Source organism: Mytilus trossulus, chromosome 4 (genome assembly GCF_036588685.1).
Source record: "Mytilus trossulus isolate FHL-02 chromosome 4, PNRI_Mtr1.1.1.hap1, whole genome shotgun sequence".
In the NCBI taxonomy this organism is placed as follows: domain Eukaryota; kingdom Metazoa; phylum Mollusca; class Bivalvia; order Mytilida; family Mytilidae; genus Mytilus; species Mytilus trossulus.
In genome coordinates, this window is record NC_086376.1 from 20470128 (window position 1) to 20491694 (window position 21567).

Below are 21567 nucleotides of genomic sequence, written 5' to 3' on the forward strand. Positions count from 1 at the left end.
CAAAATACAGAAAGATCTGACATTTTATTTACTGATATGATTAATCTTACTCTTAATCAATCATCATAGTGGATTTTAATATGCCGATAAAGCAAAATGAATTTCTCAACCTTTCACTCTCTTTTGTCCTCACTTCCGTTGAAAATATGATAAAAACTTAGAAAATTGATTTTAGGCATAAACTGACTGAAAATATTGGCAGTGATTGTACAACATTGGGTAAATTGAACAGCTCTACAAATTTGCTTTTATCAAACCCAGGAAGCCATACACCAAAAGGTGAAAGGTTTTCTTTCTGGCTTACGTGAAAAGTCTTATTAGTAATGATTAAATAAGTCCAGCGAAGGCGACCCACCAGGGAGTTATAGTAATCTTGTTGCTGTAATCTTATTTATAATTTCCAGTTAATTGGAAATAACTATATATAATTACAATCTGATATTTATACAATTATTTCTATGGTTAAATTATTGGACTTTAACACTTTAGATTACGTATAAAGCCACAACATGCGTACATATATTACGTGAAAACACATTGCTTTCAAATCAGTTAATTATTCTTAGTTTAAATCAAGAACAGTGTTAGTACAATAGAATATTACTAGTAAATGTGCACGTCACGTGGTTACGGGCATAATCCAATACACCACATATCAGTTTCATCATTTGAATTTGCATGATTGTCTAGCATTTGATTCTCTGAACTTTTGTTTCTTTGCGCATGCCATTGCTCGTGTGTCTATGTTTATGCTTCGTATCATGTAGCATTGTCTGAACTTGTCAGCACACGGTGCAATATTGCTTGGACCTTGAAGCTCATTTCATTTCGAAGTTGCAGTGTTTCAGTTGTTTTTGTTGTTGATGTTTTTTTTACTATAATCATGAATATTCTCTCGGTCTCTGTCTTTATATATCACCTAGAAATTGCACATGAATAAAAATGCAAACATTTCAGGTCTTATTAAATGAAATTTATAAGCGTATTTTCATCTTAAATGTGTAAATAGCCTTTCGGGGCCTTTTATAGCTGACTATGCGGTGTGGAATTTGCTCATTGTTGAAGGCCGTACGGTGACCTATTGTTGTTAACTTCTGTGTCATTTGGTCTCCTGTGGAGAGTTATCTCATTGGAAATCATACCACATTCTTTCTTGATATTTACCTGCATGTGCGATCACGCCGAGTCTGTCGAAGGGTCGTGGTTCGAAACACTTGCGGATCTTATCCAATATTTATAAAATTGGAATTAATGTTTACCTGTATTTGAAGCTGTATTTATAAAATATAGAAACAAAATATTTGTTAAGAGATAGAATATGTCACGAGTGTGTGTTGGTAGGATAACTTGTCTGCGGGAGGATTACCGTATGAAATAGCACGTTAAATACTTTGACCATAGTACCAAGTGTAAATATATCATTTAGTAATTTCTCATTTTTATGCTAGAGTATCCTTGTTATTTTATTCCTTTTTAACCGAAAACATTATCAATTAAGATTTTCTAAGTTAAAAATTATCATTTTTAATAGATTTGTATAACTACGGTCAATGTAGAACGATGTGTACTTTACTTAGGTCAGTTTGGATCTGTACAACACATTTGTTCGGCTGCAGTTTTCGAACTACCCAATTAAAGCACACCGAGTTGCATATAATATGTTTTAACAAGCTTGCATTGGCTGTAATCCATTATTTTAGCAAAACTTAATGAACAAAACCCAGAGGTACGAAGAGTAAAATATAATGATCAATAAATAATTCCCTGCCAAAAATCAGTAGTTATAATAGGTTTGATTTGTCTTTAGTTTTCTATGTTGTGTCATGTGTACTATTGTTTGTCTTTTTTCTTCTAAGTCATGGCGTTGTCAGATAATTTTCGATCTATGAGTTTGAATGTCCATCTGGCATCTGGTATCTAGATATATAACGAAATTCATTTATCAGATACGGCCTTTACTGCCAAAAATCAGATATTGGAATAGTTTGAATGGTTTAGAACAATTTTTAGACAAGGTCTGAGCTGCTAAACATAAGTTATTAGATTAGATCCGAACAACCAATGGTGTATCTTGAATTGGTCTGACTGCTAAAAATCTGTAATTTGTATAGATCTGAACTGCTAGAAATATCTAATTTAAATAGGTCTGAACTTAAAAATTCATAAAGAGATTAGTTTGCACTGACGAAAGTCACTTGGTAAATTATTTATTACGTCAAGAGAATGATTTGTGTGATAGCAATTCAAGAGTTTATTAGCAGTATAATCTGTTAAATTAATAAAATATTGTAGTCTTATTTTCATTTGCTTCTCGTGAATATTCCTACCGAAACGCTGAGGTATTAAAGCATTTTACCCTTAGAAATGCAGTCTCAACTATATTTATTCATATTAACGAATCATCCATACTTCTATTTTGTGACCGAAAGGAAGTTAACTTAACTCTTCAATCTTATGATTTAAATATGGCAAATTATTGTCTTCAAGTGTATTGATACTAAACCGGTCATTTGCCTTTAAATAAAGCATGCAGATGTTTATATTTGACAAATAAAACTGTATGAGTGGATTACATTTTAAGTATGAGTGATCGTGACACAAGATTACCTCATGATTATTGGCCTGTCAAAAATAAGAACTGATATTGGTCTATTATAAGAAATGTTTTGTAAGTTTTATAGCTAAAAAGGTTGACTAAAGATGATCATTGTACACAACACAAGTGATCTCTATGTGGTTTACTACATTCCCAACACTTAATCGCCTGTATTGAATCCTGGTACTTCTGGAACTGCATTTACAACGTTGTAATAGTTTGTCATCTTTATGTTCCGGAAAGTCATCTATCTTTGTCTCAAATCACATTATCTTTCATTATCTGAAGCAGTATAACATTAATACCTTGCAGTCATAGTTCTAATGTCGGAAGTGTTTTTTATGTCTAAATAACATTATTAGATTTCTTTTCTGAAACATCTGATAGTCTCATTAAATATATAAATATCGACGTCCTCAATTGGTATTTAATGTTCATATTATATTGTTTACTTCATACATTGAATGAAAATAAAAATCAAACACACATAATATTCATGAAAACGTCGTTGGGTGTATGGTAATGATACAACAATAAAACAGAAAACGAAACAAAAACAAAAATAAAAACAAAACAGTTATCAAAGCTATCATATTTCTGTCTGACGAAATCTATTAACATCAGAAATATTCAGATAGTTTAATAATTTATCGATTTATTAGTTATAATTATTATGATTTTATTATCAATCCTGCATCCTGTGGGATTATGAATTTTTATGAACATTTGATAAAGCAAATAGGAAATATGTATTTTTATTCCCTTCCGGTTATTGGGTGGAGTTCATATTAAATTCATCTTTAGTTTTCGGTGCAATGTTTTGTCGATTTTTGTCGTCGTTTGTCTGCATCTTCTGGTAAAAGTGTTATCTTGTTTCTTCAACTAGTAGGTTTGTGCACAGCCTGGTTGCAACGTAATTTTAATTTCTGTCGTTGAATATCCCTGGGTTAGGAAAAGATTTGTACAAAGAAGATGATGTATTTCACGAACAGATTTAACTCAAATGTACCTTGTATTCTTTAATGATGTAACAATGACATGAATTGGCTGTCAGGCAGTCTTGAGGTAATTTCTTTGAGTCAACCCATCTTCATGTTAGCTGCAAATCAGAGGAACACGAGATAATTTGATGGCATAGATAAGAAAGAAATAAAACTTGTTTCTTTATACTTTCGTAAAATTATGCTGATAAGAAATCAGTTTTCATAAATCAACAAAAATTCCCCACAAAATTTGCATTGTTGTGCCAAAAAGTTCAAGTATCATACATATCACTAGAACAATAAACCATTCTGATTTACATAAAAGTATTCAACTAGGTGTACTTTTTATCTATTTTTTTTTTTAGTTTATTTTGGATTAGTCTATAAATTCATTAATTCATTTATTTCTGGCATTTATTAGCTGCTACATCTACCAGATGAGTATGCCATGAGTTCATGAACTAATTAGAACGAATACTCGGTACACGTTTGAGAAACCAGGTGTGACATTATTAAGGTGGTACCTAACACTACAGGGAGATAACTCTGTAAAATCAGCAGAACGTTTTAATGACGTTATATTGTTAAGGAAATATTAAGCTTCTCAATGATCAATATAAGTTTTTGTCAAACTGCTATAAGTGTAATTTTTCGGATTAAACGGTTGGTTCAAATTTTTTTTTAATTTTTATATTTTTGTCAAAGGGTCAAAATAAATACTTTGTCAAAATTTTAAGAAAATTAAACGAGCCAAATTAATTTTAGTTAAAGTGTTGGGTACCACCTTAACAGAACGTTATATGAACACTTCATAAACCAGGTTTTGATATAATGCACCACGTGCTGCTGACCCTTCCGGAATACTTGATTATCCCTGTCAGCTAAAATGTGTGTCTCACATACATAAGTGTACAGTTTTGGTTATATAATGTTCTTGGTCTCACATACATAAGTGTAGAGTGTTGTTTATATTAAATGTTCTTGTGGTTTTTATATGCCAGCTCTATTGATAAGTGTCTATAATGTCGTATACCACGCTCTTAGAATAGAGTCTTTGTATGTGCCTGTCCCAAGGCAGGAGCCTGTAATTCAGTGGTTGTCGTTTGTTTATGTGTTACATATTTGTTTTGTTTTTTTACATAAATAAGGCCGCTAGTTTTTTCGTTTGAATTGTTTTACATTGTCTTATCGGAGCCTTTTATAGCTGACTATTTTTGTGGATAGTTGTCTCATTGGCAATCATACCACATCTTCTTTTTTATATCTTAAGAATATATGAAGATGCATTCCAATGCCTAACAAAGATTTACTTTCAACAATAAATGCCAGAAATAAATGCAAACATGTCAAGTTTCCCGACTTGAGACACCCCACGGTTAAAAGAAGGATTAAGCCATTAATTAATTCAGACTAAATTTGCAAGCATCTATCCATCTTGATATCAACAAAATGTACAAAGAACTAAAATGATGACATGCAACAGTTCTTAATATAACAATTCTTAAAATCGTAACGTTATACTGAACATGCAGGAAACATTTGCAACTGGACGTTAAGCAATCAAGAATCAATTAATTAAATCACAGAACAGACAACATCAATACTTCGTAAAAGATTATACCGCATCACACATTTATAAAATTGCCTAATTCTTAAATTGTCTTGTAAACTTTTGACATATTTATTTTCCAAATAACAGCCGCTGCAGTACTTTTACAGTCCTTTCCCTTTATGATATCTAATATGTTCTAACGACATTAAAACATTGAATACATTAAATCCTAGCATCTGGACGTTTTCTGTCTTTTTGTCTATCTCACGGCATCAATCTCATTGTATATCCATTTTAATTAACCGATCTAACTACATATAGGTATACGTATCACCATATTAACAAAACCAGACGCGAGGGCTGTATTGCCAGTCAAGGTCGTTAAAAACTTCTCTCATTGTATCGACAAATGATAATTTCGAACTAAAGAGTCATTATTGTCGTAATGAGCATCTGGAGCGCAGAAACATGTGTACCTTTAAAAGTATAAGCTAGTACAAAATAGAAAGGTCAATTTGGACGTTATTTGTCCTTTTTGAACAATAAAATTGAGAATGGAAATGGGGAATGTGTCAAAGAGACAACAACCCGACCAAATAAAAAAACAACAACAGAAGGTCACCAACAGGTCTTCAATGTAGCGAGAAATTCCCGCACCCGGAGGCGTCCTTCAGCTGGCCCCTAAACAAATATATACTAGTTCATATAGAATATGTTTTAACTAATATAAAGGTTATTTGATACTAAAGTTGTCATCTCACCACAGGAGTAAAATATTGTCATCCGTCAAGACCCTTCTCTAATGAGAAATATTGATACGAAATATGAAAACGCAAATTTAAGTAAATTGTTTTAAATTTTGAAAAAGACTAATGACGATCTTTTAGTTTGAATAATTCTTGAATATATCGTAAGCAGCAGAAATGATACTAAATGTTTTTTTCTCCATATTAACAGATGATAAAATTTCTGAAATTAAACGATAAGCAAAACTTTTCTTTGAATGCACATGGTTGATAGCAAATTAGTTATACTTTAATTTATTTACAGCTTGTTTAGACTATTGATGATTCGAAGCTTGACATGTTTTTATAATAACATTAAATGTATGTTTCATTATAATACGTTATTCTAATTGGATAACTGCACATCATGTGTTATTCCCTAATCAATTGCATTACTCAATAAAACTTATCGTTCATGATAACACGAGATCCTACAATTAAGTGCACAGGTGTATTAAAAAAAATGATGAAATTCGTGTTTTCATGATCCTAGCTAAAAAATGTAATTATAAGTATTGAATGTTTGGCTTCTTTTTGTAACTTCATAGGGTTGTAAAAGCGTTGACCGCGCTTCATACAAAATGTACTTCGGTCAACGCTTTTACACCCCAATGAATTTACAAAAAGAAGCTTTCAATTCTTAAATAAAACTTGCCTGTTGTTAAAGATTGTATCATGTAACTTCTGGATGTCTTTTTGGTTATTTTAATGACAGTGTCGTTGTCTTGCTGTCTCTTCAACGAATATTCAACATCTGCATTCATTGCACTGAAATATATTTCGTTTATCTAAACGCAATAACAACGCTATTAGAGTGAAATAATCCTTTGAAAAAAAATATGTTCATCTCATGAAAGTACATAATGATTTAAGTATTCAACATCAAACATTTTCTCGGGGTTATGTAACTAAGGTTAAGCTTCTATATTGAAAATAACCAGAACAATTGCAGGTCAAAACATAAAATAAAACATAATTACTGAAAAGAAATATAACAGATGTTGAAAATACGTTAAGGTCAACTTTTGTTTCGTCCTTTTGAAGAGTGTGTTAAGTATGAGGATTACTGTTGTGTCGATAATGTGTGTTTATATGGTTTCAACCATACAGTGTATAACATGCAATAACAGCCCAGCTTTAAAACTTCTCCTGTTTCGAGTACATACACATTGTGTATTTGTCAACATTGTACGTATTTTGTTTTCATCGTGTACATCGATGTTCAAGTTGAAATTCAGTTTCATAGTATGGCATAAGCGCAGTTTTTAGTACGGCTTTTATCGTTTTACTTAAACTCTGTTCAACAGTACTGATTTTATTTTATTGCTTATACTCAGTTTAAGAGCCTTGCTTTTTAAAAACGAAGTTTAATAGATTTGCTTGAACACAGACTACGAAGTGGACAGTAAATAGAACTGAAACAATAACACTAATTTGTATATTGTAGTTCTCTCATAAAATAAGCTTGATAACAGATGAAATTTGAAGGTCTATTTGTTCAACTGTATAAAAATATTCTGTAAATTGGACGAGTACAGGATACAAGTATTTCTGCTATGTACTCGATTTTTTTTTCTTCATATATTTAGATGATAGTTAATGTTTTTTTTCTTCCTAAGCGCGAACTTAAATACTTGTGTAGCAAACATATTGAAATACTGCTTGAAAATGTGGGGACTTCATGTTACACCAGAGTTCGTAAAAAAAATATAAAATGAACTCGTAATTGCAAAAGACGTTTATCTACATTTGTGCTTGTCTTGTATATAATATATCAAAATCTCAATAATATGTTGTATGATATGCTGATATTTCTTTTACTTCAAAGGAAATATTCTATTTATTTTTACCGTTTTATTTACTTCTTGTATGCATGGGAATGAAGGCTTTACTTAATATCTTTGATTAATGAAAGAATTTTGTCGAGTTTATGATGTATGATAAATTGTGTTTATTCCAATGTTATATGTTACATTGAGTCTCAATGCTCATATCATTAAACCAAAAAATACACTTTGATAAATTCGAGAATAAATTTCATTGCAAACAAATATTTCTGGAAATATCAATTCATTTAGATATGAAAATATCTTTATGAATGCCTTTTTGAATTGTTAGTACTTTAATCATACTTTATTAGAATCGTAAGTACGTTAAACATACTTTGTTAGAATTTTAAGTCCTTAAGCAAAGTACATGTACTTTGAGCAGAGTTTATTAGAATTGTGAGTATTAAAAATTATTTTATGTGAAAATAATATATTTTGCTTACAAACTTAATAGTAAGTGCAACCAATTAGTTTGTGAGTCAGTGAACAGAGTACTATAAAATACTTACCCTTTTTGTTATTTGCAAGGAAAAATAGACGAATACATTTCTCTATAGTAAGTTTTCACACACTGGCATACAAGTGAGAGGTTTAGCTAGCTATAAAAACAAGTTCAATCCACCATTTTTTAGATATGAAAATGCCTATACCAAGTCATGAATATAACAGTTGTTATCCATCCGTTTGATGTGTTTGAGCTTTTGAATTTGCCATTTGAATAAGGACTTTCTTTTTTAAAATTTCATCGGAGTGCAGTATTTTTGTGAATTTACTTCTTAACACTCAAAGCATGATAGCTCAGTTAACATGGATATGTTTAACGTAAGAGTCTGCCTTTGAGGGTATCGCAGAGTCGGTAGTTACGATGTCATTGATGTCTTTTGCTCTATTGGATTGTAAAGTGTAAGAACATAAAAGATTATCAAGTCAGAAAGATTTCATTTATCTCTAACTAGATAACTAGATTATTAACGGAAGGTAACTCAGAAATAGTTTACTTTCTTAATGAATCTACTTGATTTCTTTCTACTTTATGTTATAGCAAAAAAACGGAAGATGACCCAACTTTTGCTTTCGATGTTCTAAAAGCATTTTTCGAAGAGCTATATTACCTTCTATTTACACAAATGATGCTTTTCACTTTAAAATTAATATACAAAATTCATTTTTTTCACAACCTGTGGCTTATAAGAAGAAATCAACGACCTATCGTTTTAATTATATCTTTGAACATACCACAATATATACTACAAAGTATGAAAACATTCTATCATTTTACGTTTATTATACTACAATACCACTTCAATTTGGACACATACTTGATACTCAGTAATTTATTGATCTTAACACCTACGCACGCTTTATCGTTTTGCTGCTAATAAATCTCTCTTTCTTAAGATTTACAGAGCATTCGAGTTAACCTTAAATACAAATGTCCCTTTAGAGTACAACAACAATGAAATCACCATTCATGATTCGTTATCGTATTCATTAGGAACTTTCTATCCAAAGCTTTATTCTTATCGTTCCTATTACCCGACTTAGGAACCTTCTATCTAAAGTCTCAGTATTCTTATTTGGAAACTCGTTTCCCGTAAGTTATGGGAATAATTTGTAGAAGATTTGTTCGTTTCAATAAAAGACAAGTTTATGAAAGCATTGTTACTGATATAATCGAATATGGTATATATGATAGAATTCCGAGACAAACACATTTAGATCTGGATGTATTTCATTCCGCTACTTCTCACTATAGAAAATTCTAATCTTGACAAATAATAGATCTTGATTATATCTTTAGACAGACATTATGTGAGGCAAAAATATATCTATTGTTGTAGGATCTCCCTTTAAACCTCGTTTTGATATGACAAATAGCTTTCCATACATACAAACGTCTCAAATAATTTTTGGTAATGAATGATTAAGATTACACAGAAAGCTTAATATACGTTAAGGCTGGACTATCTATTCTGATTCATATATCGTTGTAAAATAAAAAGCGTCATGAACGTCAGGTCGAAACAATAAATTAAACGAAGTCTATACAGAGCAAGATGTCTTAGACGACAGAAAAGCAAAAGAAAGATTTATACATTGTCTCAGACAGGCTATGATTTGATTAAGAATATATCCGCCTTCCTACGTTTTAAATGAAACAGAATGTATACTAATTTATCAAACTTTATTTTGAATAATGACATCCACAACTCTGAATTAGTTCATGCAACTGAAAACATATTGAATTAACCGATTGACTTTGTATATGATACTTTTGCTCTTTAATAGTTGGAGTCTTACACTTGGCAACGCACAAAATAAGAACCACAACACATTAACGTATATACGTAACATTGAGCCACAACACATAAACGTATATACGTAACCTTGAGCCACAACACATAAACGTATATACGTAACCTTGAGCCACAACACATTAACGTATATACGTGACCTTCAGCCACAACACATTAACGTATATATACGTAACCTTGAGCCACAACACATTAACGTATATACGTAACCTTGAGCCACAACACATTAACGTATATACGTAACCTTGAGCCACAACACATTAACGTATATATACGTAACCTTGAGCCACAATACATTAACGTATATACGTAACCTTGAGCCACAACACATTAACGTATATATACGTAACCTTGAGTCACAACACATTAACGTATATACGTAACCTTGAGCCACAATACATTAACGTATATACGTAACCTTGAGTCACAACACATTAACGTATATACGTAACCTTGAGCCACAACACATTAGCGTATATATACGTAACCTTTAGTCACAACACATTAACGTATATACGTAACTTTGAGCCACAACACATTAACGTATATACGTAACCTTGAGCCACAACACATAAACGTATATACGTAACCTTGAGCCACAACACATAAACGTATATACGTTACCTTGAGCCACAACACATTAACGTATATACGTAACCTTGAGCCACAACACATTAACGTCTATACGTAACCTTGAGCCACAACACATTAACGTATATACGTAACCTTGAGCCACAACACATTAACGTATATACGTAACCTTGAGCCACAACACATTAACATATATACGTGACCTTGAGCCACAACACATTAACGTATATACGTAACCTTGAGCCACAACACATAAACGTATATACGTAACCTTGAGCCACAACACATTAACGTATATACGTAACCTTGAGCCACAACACATTAACGTATATACGTAACCTTGAGCCACAACACATTAACGTATATACGTGACCTTGAGCCACAACACATTAACGTATATACGTGACCTTGAGCCACAACACATAAACGCATATACGTAACCTTGAGCCACAACACATTAACGTATATATGTGACCTTCAGCCACAACACATTAACGTATATACGTAACCTTGAGCCACAACACATAAACGTATATACGTAACCTTGAGCCACAACACATTAACGTATATACGCTACCTTGAGCCACAACACATTAACGTATATACGTGACCTTGAGCCACAACACATTAACGTATATACGTGACCTTGAGCCACAACACATTAACGTATATACGTGACCTTGAGCCACAACACATAAACGTATATACGTAACCTTGAGCCACAACACATTAACGTATAAACGTGACCTTCAGCCACAACACATTAACGTTTATATACGTAACCTTGAGCCACAACACATTAACGTATATACGTAACCTTGAGCCACAACACATTAACGTATATACGTAACCTTCAGCCACAATACATTAACGTATATACGTAACCTTTAGTCACAACACATTAACGTATATACGTAACCTTGAGCCACAACACATTAACGTATATACGTAACCTTGAGCCACAACACATTAACGTATATATACGTAACCTTGAGCCACAACACATTAACGTATATACGTAACCTTGAGCCACAACACATTAACGTATATACGTAACCTTGAGCCACAATACATTAACGTATATACGTAACCTTTAGTCACAACACATTAACGTATATACGTAACCTTGAGCCACAACACATTAACGTATATACGTAACCTTGAGCCACAACACATTAACGTATATACGTAACCTTTAGTCACAACACATTAACGTATATACGTAACCTTTAGTCACAACACATTAACGTATATACGTAACCTTGAGCCACAACACATTAACGTATATACGTAACCTTGAGCCACAACACATAAACGTATATACGTAACCTTGAGCCACAACACATAAACGTATATACGTAACTTTGAGCCACAACACATTAACGTATATACGTAACCTTGAGCCACAACACATAAACGTATATACGTAACCTTGAGCCACAACACATAAACGTATATACGTTACCTTGAGCCACAACACATTAACGTATATACGTAACCTTGAGCCACAACACATTAACGTCTATACGTAACCTTGAGCCACAACACATTAACGTATATACGTAACCTTGAGCCACAACACATTAACGTATATACGTAACCTTGAGCCACAACACATTAACGTATATACGTGACCTTGAGCCACAACACATTAACGTATATACGTAACCTTGAGCCACAACACATAAACGTATATACGTAACCTTGAGCCACAACACATTAACGTATATACGTAACCTTGAGCCACAACACATTAACGTATATACGTGACCTTGAGCCACAACACATAAACGCATATACGTAACCTTGAGCCACAACACATTAACGTATATACGTGACCTTGAGCCACAACACATTAACGTATATACGTAACCTTGAGCCACAACACATAAACGTATATACGTAACCTTGAGCCACAACACATTAACGTATATACGCTACCTTGAGCCACAACACATTAACGTATATACGTGACCTTGAGCCACAACACATTAACGTATATACGTGACCTTGAGCCACAACACATTAACGTATATACGTGACCTTGAGCCACAACACATAAACGTATATACGTAACCTTGAGCCACAACACATTAACGTATAAACGTGACCTTCAGCCACAACACATTAACGTATATATACGTAACCTTGAGCCACAACACATTAACGTATATACGTAACCTTGAGCCACAACACATTAACGTATATACGTAACCTTCAGCCACAATACATTAACGTATATACGTAACCTTTAGTCACAACACATTAACGTATATACGTAACCTTGAGCCACAACACATTAACGTATATACGTAACCTTGAGCCACAACACATTAACGTATATACGTAACCTTTAGTCACAACACATTAACGTATATACGTAACCTTTAGTCACAACACATTAACGTATATACGTAACCTTGAGCCACAACACATAAACGTATATACGTAACTTTGAGCCACAACACATTAACGTATATACGTAACCTTGAGCCACAACACATTAACGTATATACGTAACTTTGAGCCACAACACATTAACGTATATACGTGACCTTGAGCCACAACACATTAACGTATATACGTAACCTTGAGCCACAACACATTAACGTATATACGTAACCTTGAGCCACAACACATTAACGTTTATACGTAACCTTTTCTGTGGATGTTGGCTTGCTGTTTATACACGTATATATATTTTGTCTATTCACTATTAGTTTTGTGTTGTTTACTAGAACTCTTTTATTGTCTCTTTTAAATTAATTTATCAGAACGGTCTAAATTTTTGATTAAGATATAATTGTAAATCGTACGGTGACGTCGAGATGTCTCTATCCGTCTTATTGTGTAATTGTGTTATATTACTATCGTTTAATTCATTTTGCAAAATGAAAGGCAGGAATTTTCAAATGTTTCCCAAACGAACATAAATATTATCAAGCAAACTATAACAGGCTTTAATCAGTTCTTTGCATGTCAAAATAGAAATTTGTTTTGTAAGTTTGATTACGGAAAAATGATTTTTTATGCTTTTAGCAGAAATTTTACAAACAGCAAAATACTTCTCTATTACATTTTTAAAGTTATACGCCAATAATCGAATGATTCATTTGAACCGATCAGTTTAAGAGAACGAAGTTTGTTAGATATATTGCGAACTAATTAGAATATGCCATATAATATGATAACGAGTGGTCGTTTATACAGTGTTGGTAAGATAAATTATATTTGTAAGGGGCCGATAAACCACTGGAACGGTATTTCACATAATATCTTTCTACATGTCTGACAACAAAGGACATTCCGTCAACAACAAAAATTGGTCTTTATTTATTCTGCACTTATCTCCTATTAAAACGTAAAGCATAGTGTTATTTCCCCTGCATATATGCAGGTCTACCATGAACGAGCATCAGGGATTGAAAAGTTATTTAAATTATCAGAAGGTAATCCGGAGAAAGACAAACAATATATAGTACAAAGAAAACTTAAACTCTAAATTTCTTATCAAATACAAGAAAAGCAGTTGTAAACCATAAACAATATCAAGAGGGCAAACCTATAAAAAACAGAAAATATAACAAAGGAAAGTGTCCAATAAACCATTACACAAAACCGAGCTTGGGCAAGCCGAACCACGGCATAACAAGGGATGAATGCACGTGTTACGGAGATGTACGTAACATATCTCTGTTATATCTATATCTTGATTAGATTTTGATTTAAAAGTAAAGATAACAACGATATTTATTATCCGTTAGGTATTTACAGTTTTTTATTCTTTTTTGCTTGTCATGCAAAAAGGTTTCTGGCATGTAAATAAGTTTACAAAGATATAATTATGTCTAGTTTAATGCTTTCAAGATACTTTTTAAAGATATGTAGACTTGCAATAATTGATTTAAGTTTGTTTATTCGAATATTGCATTGCCTATAAAACGCTACCTTGTATATGTCATTATTCATGTTGTAACAAACCGATGGCAATAATATCATTTGATCTTTCAAATCAAAGAGGTAAACAATATGGAAGACTGAGGGAAACTGAAGTTGCTTAAGACCCAAGGGTATTACAAAGTCTCGACACGTTCTCGCAGAAAAATTAAACCATTATCTCTTGAAGGATTGGTAAATGATGACGTAGATACTTTTTATAATGCTTGTTCGCTTTCTATATGTATTATGCTAACAGCTTAATTTTTCCGAAGTTCGGTGGACCGAAATTTACTGTCAGACATATTATGTAATGCCATTTTAAATAATCAGGTTTGCCGGCTTAATTGACGTATCACTTAGCATGAATAAATAAAGAAGCGTATGTTAGTCGCCAATTTGTCAAATAGAACTATACCTTTGTCAGTCACACAAGTCATCATGTTTGTTAAAAATCGTTTTGTAAGATAATTCCGACTTCTTCACTTTGAACAGCAATAATTGGTCTGTTTATTTGAATACTGTAATCTGAATGAAATGACATGTGCAGAGTGTGCATTGATCTGCTCGTCAATTTAACCTAACTCGTTTGTTTTAATGTTCATATGCTGGTTTTTTCAGCCATGTAAAGACTGTCACAGCAAACGGATCAGATAAAAAAAAGTATCAAATCGAGTTGTCCTTTATTAAGGTTCATGTGGACCCTATGGCTTAAATGGCCGTATTTTCACCTAAAATTTTTCTCTGAGTACAGGCAAATCTGTGCATCTGGAAAAGTTTTAAGGCATAGCATGCCCTAGATAAATAGAATTCAAATGCATTGTATGATTTAGAAAATTCATAACTTAACTGGATTTTGCCGTACACTTTTTTTCGTCTCTGCAGAAGATGATAAAATTAACAAACAGTTGAGTTTACCTTGATATGGTCCACTCAGGTACACAGTTTAAATAACCAATTGTTGTCAGGTAACTATTGTCCATCTAATGTCCATGTCAAAAAAAAAAAATGCTCACATTAATTTTTACCTGTGGGGAAGTTCTCAAACCTGTTTCCCAACTTAGTTTATTTTGGCACCTTCTGGAGGAATGAAAAAAAGTGCACGGCAAAATCCTGGTAAGTTTTTATTTTTCTTAAACATAAAACATACTTAAAATTCATTTATCTAGGGCATGCTATTCCTGAATGTTTTTACAGATGCGTAGGTTTGTCTGTACTCGGGGTAAATTTTGAGGTGAAAATACGGCCATTTTAGCCATAGGGTCCACATGAACCTTAATATTTCCTGTATGAGAATGTGGAAAATTATTTTTCGTTTACTGATATATTATGAGAACGAAACAAGTAAGTTAGATTAAATTGGAGACTCTGCAATGATAACACAGCAAATGTACAAAAAAAAATGACCATAAGGGATTCGAGAAAAAATTGTGATTGGACTCTGGATATATACCAAAACATGCCAGTTATATCTCTTATATTTGTCGTTTGAATAAGTTTGTTTGTCCTTTGGTATATGTCGCTTTTCTAAAATTATCATATAAACAGTAAATATTTAAGTGCAGTTATAATGCATCTCTAGAAATGCCTGTATCAACAATAATATTGTATTATGGAATATTACCCTGGACGCGGGAAAATACAAATCTGTTTTTTTTATAAAGAGTTATCGGACTCTCTCTCTCTCTGAAATTGAATCTACAGTATCTGATTATATTTTACATTATAGTGGGTGCTTATACATCCATTAAGGTTCTTGTGGACCTTTTTGTTAAAATGACTGCATTTTCACCTCAAACTTTACTCTAAGTACAGACAAACCTGTGCATCTGGAAAAGTTTTAAGGCATAACCTGCCCTATATAAATAGAATTCAAATGCAAGGTATAATTTAGAAAATTCATAATTTAACTTGATTTTGCAGTGCACTTACTTGTCGTCCCTGCAGAAGATGTTAAAATTAACAAAAAAATGAGTTTTGCTTCATATGGTCCACTCAGGTTCACAGTTTAAATTACCAATCATTTTCAGGTATCTATCAAAATTGAGAATGGAAATGGGGAATGTGTCAAAGAGACAACAACCCGACCAAATAAAAAAACAACAGCAGAAGGTCACCAACAGGTCTTCAATGAAGCGAGAAATTCCCGCACCCGGAGGCGTCCTTCAGCTGGCCCCTAAACAAATATATACTAGTTCAGTGATAATGAACGCCATACTAATTTCCAAATTGTACACAAGAAACTAAAATTTAAATAATACAAGACTAACAAAGGCCTGAGGCTCCTGACTTGGGACAGGGGTTAAACATGTTTGTGAGATCTCAACCCTCCCCCTATACCTCTAACCAATGTAGAAAAGAAAAAGCATAACAATATTTTGTCCATGTCAATCAATACAGCTCAATACAGCTCACTTCAATTATTACCTGTGGAGAAGTTCTTAAACCTCTTTCCCTTCTCAGTTTATTTTGGCACCTTCCGGAGGAATGAAAAAAGTGCACTGCAAAATCCTGTTAAGTTTTTTTTTCTAAAACATAAAACATATTTGAAATTTATTCATCTAGGGCATGCTATACTTTTGTCTGTACTCAGATAACTTAGGTTTGAGGTGAAAATACGGCCATTTTAGCCAAAGGGTACACATGAGTCTTAAAGTCACATGAAACGATTTTCTAATTACTAGTATTATAATGTTAGTGAAACGATTGAACAAATGCATGCATATATACTAAGCTAAGAACTGTCTGTATTATCTATATACACATTGCCTTTTAATGCTTTTATTACGATGCATAACGTATAAACAACAAACAATATTTCATTGAGTGAACGCTGGTCAAAAACTGTTGCTGCCAATGAACTTTCGAGTTTGTTGCCGAAGTTAAGCAATCGTGAACTTGATAAACAATCAAACATAGAATCAATCATACAGCACATAACAAATGAACGAGTTGATAGAGCGATGTCAATCCCATGTTTTCAATGTTTTTTTATGCTGATTAAACTTTGTAATAACACTTGTTAAATATTTTGCGAATTAATTTTTCTTTCAGAAACGTTTGTTTACTTTTTCATCACAGTTTTCCCTCGCACTTGTGCTGATCAGTTTCCCCAGTTCTTACGAGAGATTTCGTGGTTAAGGTCACTGCATACGGAAAATCCATCTGCGAATAAGAGTATACCGGGAAGAAAATAATTCAATAATATTAATAAATTTCAGAAGATTTTAATATAATTAATAAGACAAAGAATTTTCGTTTACAATCAAGTTCATTTTCACTTACTTTATATAAACAGTAAGCTTTTCAAATAAATAAACATATTAAACTTTTTTTTAAATTTGAACTTTCAGATAATATTTGATTGATATCTAAATGACATTATACATGAAGGAGGTAATGAAGGGATGACATTAACAGTTAATCAAAATGTGGATATTCTTCTTAGAAAAACTGTATGTAGGATGATGTATCATACACCAAAGGACATACACAAAATAATTCTTAACGTAGAGTCCACGAAAAGTAGACAGTGTCAATAAAATGGAACCATGTTTCACACAAAAATGTGTGTTGGAACTTTCCAATGTACAATGATAAATAATTCTACTTCCGTTGTATCATAGTAGTTCATGAAATAAATCAAAAACTTTTATACAGATTTTATTTCATATCATCATATTTTACTAATAGTTTGCATCCGAAAATGCCATTATGGAATCATCAATACTTTTTCAATTCTGTTTAATGGCTTATCTATCATATTGTCATATCTTAACAAGTGGAATTTATCATATAAATGGTTTTATGAGAGGAACATTCCTACTTTGTTAGATATACAATGCTCTATAAATACAATCAAATCACTTAAGCAGTAGAAATATAAGTTGTTAACAGCGTTATAGTTTCCGAGTTTTAAGATCGGTTCTAATAGGTATCTTATCTGATGCTGATATTCAGTTATGTTTTTTTTAAACTTTTTCACGATTTATTGACTTTTATTTTTTACATTGGATTATATAGTGTGAAATACGTGAAGCCTCGGATTGTAATAAAACGTACATATGTTTTCATCGTGTATCATTGCTAGTTGACTATGTACATTTATTTTTATTTTTTATATAAGTCTAATGAAATATGTATCTGATCTTCTGTTCTTTGAGGGTTTTTGTTTTACATTGAGTAATTGAGATAAGCAGAATAGATTTGAAATAATAAATTTATATATCCTAGTCTGTATCTTTAATTCTTAAAAGTCAGGCGAAAGCTACAACAGTGACCTTCAAACTCATTAGTAGACAATAAGGGGACAACGTCATGGTTAAAAAAGAAAAGACAAACAGAAAAACAGAGAAACAACAACTTTAAAACAAAAAACTTAAGACTAAACCATGCCATTTTTGCTATGTTTTCCTTAATTTGATTGATTTTTTATCTAATGAACGTTTAGATCTACCCAACACATCCTGTCATACCCGTTTAATGAAGATTGCTTAAGTGTACAGTGAATTTTTATTCGATTCATATCATTTGATCAAACATTTGTAGTTTATTTGAAATTATAAACACACATGTATGTATCGTAGATACGTTATGCTTCTTTTACGGAAAAAAATGCAACATATAAACAAACATAAGATGTATACCCTTTATCTTTTGCTGAAAAAGTTTCAGCAACTTTCAAGATTAACAACAACAACATTAATGCAAATACAATAATTTGTCTAAAATATCCAGTATATATAATGAAAATTAAATCGGTATCCACACTTTATTACCAGTCCTTCTTTGTTTAAAATCTGAATGTATAGTTTGGCAAAATTATTTTCGTTTTTTTTTATATATATAAATAAAAACGATGATTAACTACTTGAATATGAAAAAAACAACATACTAGAATAAGAAAAGCACTCATCTAGGAATATAAACAAATGAAGATGTGAGGAATACATCAATAATACAACAACAAACAACAGACAAACATAACCAAAAGTCATTGAAAGGGCAACCTAATGTCTTTATCAATAGATAGATATCTGTAAAATATATCAACCTTATACTTTCCTAATCATCAATACTTACTAATACCATTGTCCATGAATAGATCATTGTATATTGCATTTTAATATGATTATATTTATTTCAGTTTTAAGCCAATACCTTAACGAAGAACTAGTAGTCGCTGATTTTGTCAAATGTGAAGGAAAAGACGTGTTCCATTGTGATGACAAACAAGCAGAATGTATATCTAAAGACAAGATATGTAATGGTGTAAATGAATGTAGTACAGGGCGAGACGAAAGTGTGGAGGAATGTGGTAAGTGTACAAGTCTCATATTCTTAAACAATATGAAAAAACACTCCGAGGAAAACTCAAAACGTAAAGCTCCTAATCAAATGTCAAAATCAAAAGTTCAAACACCTCAAACGAATGGATAATAACTGTCATATTACTGACTCGGTACTACAGGCATTTTCATATGTAGAAATTGGTGGATTAAACCTGTTTGTATAGCTATAAAAACCTTTCACTTGTATGACAGTCGCATCAAGAACAAGGTTACCTCATTATAATGATAGTATATCCAACGAACAGAACCATTATATTGATTGACAAAAGTGTATGGACAAAACAAATATACATTAAATCCTTTTACAACAAGTTTTTTATGATTATTTCATGAGTACTAGTTTACCACATTATTTGACGACAGCAATCACTGTTAGATTCTATAACCAGATATGTAATGGTGTCATCTGCAAATATGAGTTAGGTTGAATTAAACCCAACTGGTATATCATTGATGTACAAATATAGCAGACTTTTGACTAAAACAGAACATTAAGGATCTCGTTTTGGACTGATTGAGAACTACATGATAAAAAGCCCTGTATCCATGCATTTGTTTTGTTTTGTATCACATGATGATTTTATATTTCACATGAAATTATTATACCATAGACAAATTCAAGTATGATTGAAATCGAGTGTTTGAAGTTTTGAAATGAATTAATCTAAGAAAATTTATATTTCTTATAGAAAAGAATCCATTGCCTTTGTATTTATAGTGCATATAATTCATCTTTTCAAAATGTAAAGTTTGATAAGATGTTCCAAAATGCTAGACAAGTTAAAAGGATTTTTAGATATGATTTTAAGTTCATTGGTATTCTTTTACAATTTATTGTAATTGAAACTAATAAAGTCAACATCTTAGTTTTGATATGATTGAAAGTTGTATTTACAATTGGATTATGTTTCTTTTTCAAATACTTGTAAGTTAAAAAAAATTATTCTTAGTACAGAAGAAGCACTTGATTTGATTTCTTTGTTATCATTAGTTGCTCACAGCCACTGTTAGTTGAAATTCTATAAGTAGATACACAAATAATACAATATCACAATTTACGTAATGATGTTATTCAACAAATAGGTAGTGTTATAAGATTGGCATTATTTGTTCGATACATCTTGAATTGAAACTAAACAAACATGCCAAATGTTATTTTATATTGAAAGTAAAGTTTATAAATTTCGAAATACAAAATATCACGAGCAGATACTTGATTTCTTGCCCAAAACAAAATCTCAATTGATAACGGGTTTTTATGTTAGCTGTTTCAAAGCTTCGATTGTTTGACTATCAGTAGGTCATTCATTTTAATTATGATATCATATATAAACCTTCAAATGAAAAGGAGTACTTGCTAAAAAAAACATTGAACCTTGAAAGTTGAAATTCATATTAAACATGACGCGCCACTATCATTTTATAAGCTGTGAGTGCAGTAATTCGACTGAATCATGAACATTTAGTTTTTGTAATTTTTTTTCAAACTTCCCCCTCTCCACCCGATGCCACTCGTATTTATTGAAATTTAGTATACCTTATAAACTGCACATATTGATTTGATCGTTTGGACTTTTAAAGCCTTTTAATCAAGGTCAAATTAAGATTTCATTTTCACTAATGATATAA

The 21567-nt window shown here is 31.8% G+C and overlaps 1 protein-coding gene across 2 annotated transcripts in view; it reads left to right on the forward strand.

The window, feature by feature from the left end:
• LOC134714857 (G-protein coupled receptor GRL101-like) overlaps nt 1-21567 on the forward strand; it is a 92658-nt gene that overhangs the window by 18285 nt on the left and 52806 nt on the right. For both annotated transcript variants that reach the window (XM_063576498.1, XM_063576497.1), the window contains exon 2: nt 19734-19904. In XM_063576498.1, coding sequence (XP_063432568.1) covers nt 19734-19904 — 171 coding nt within the window. The remainder of the gene's footprint in view (nt 1-19733; nt 19905-21567) is intronic.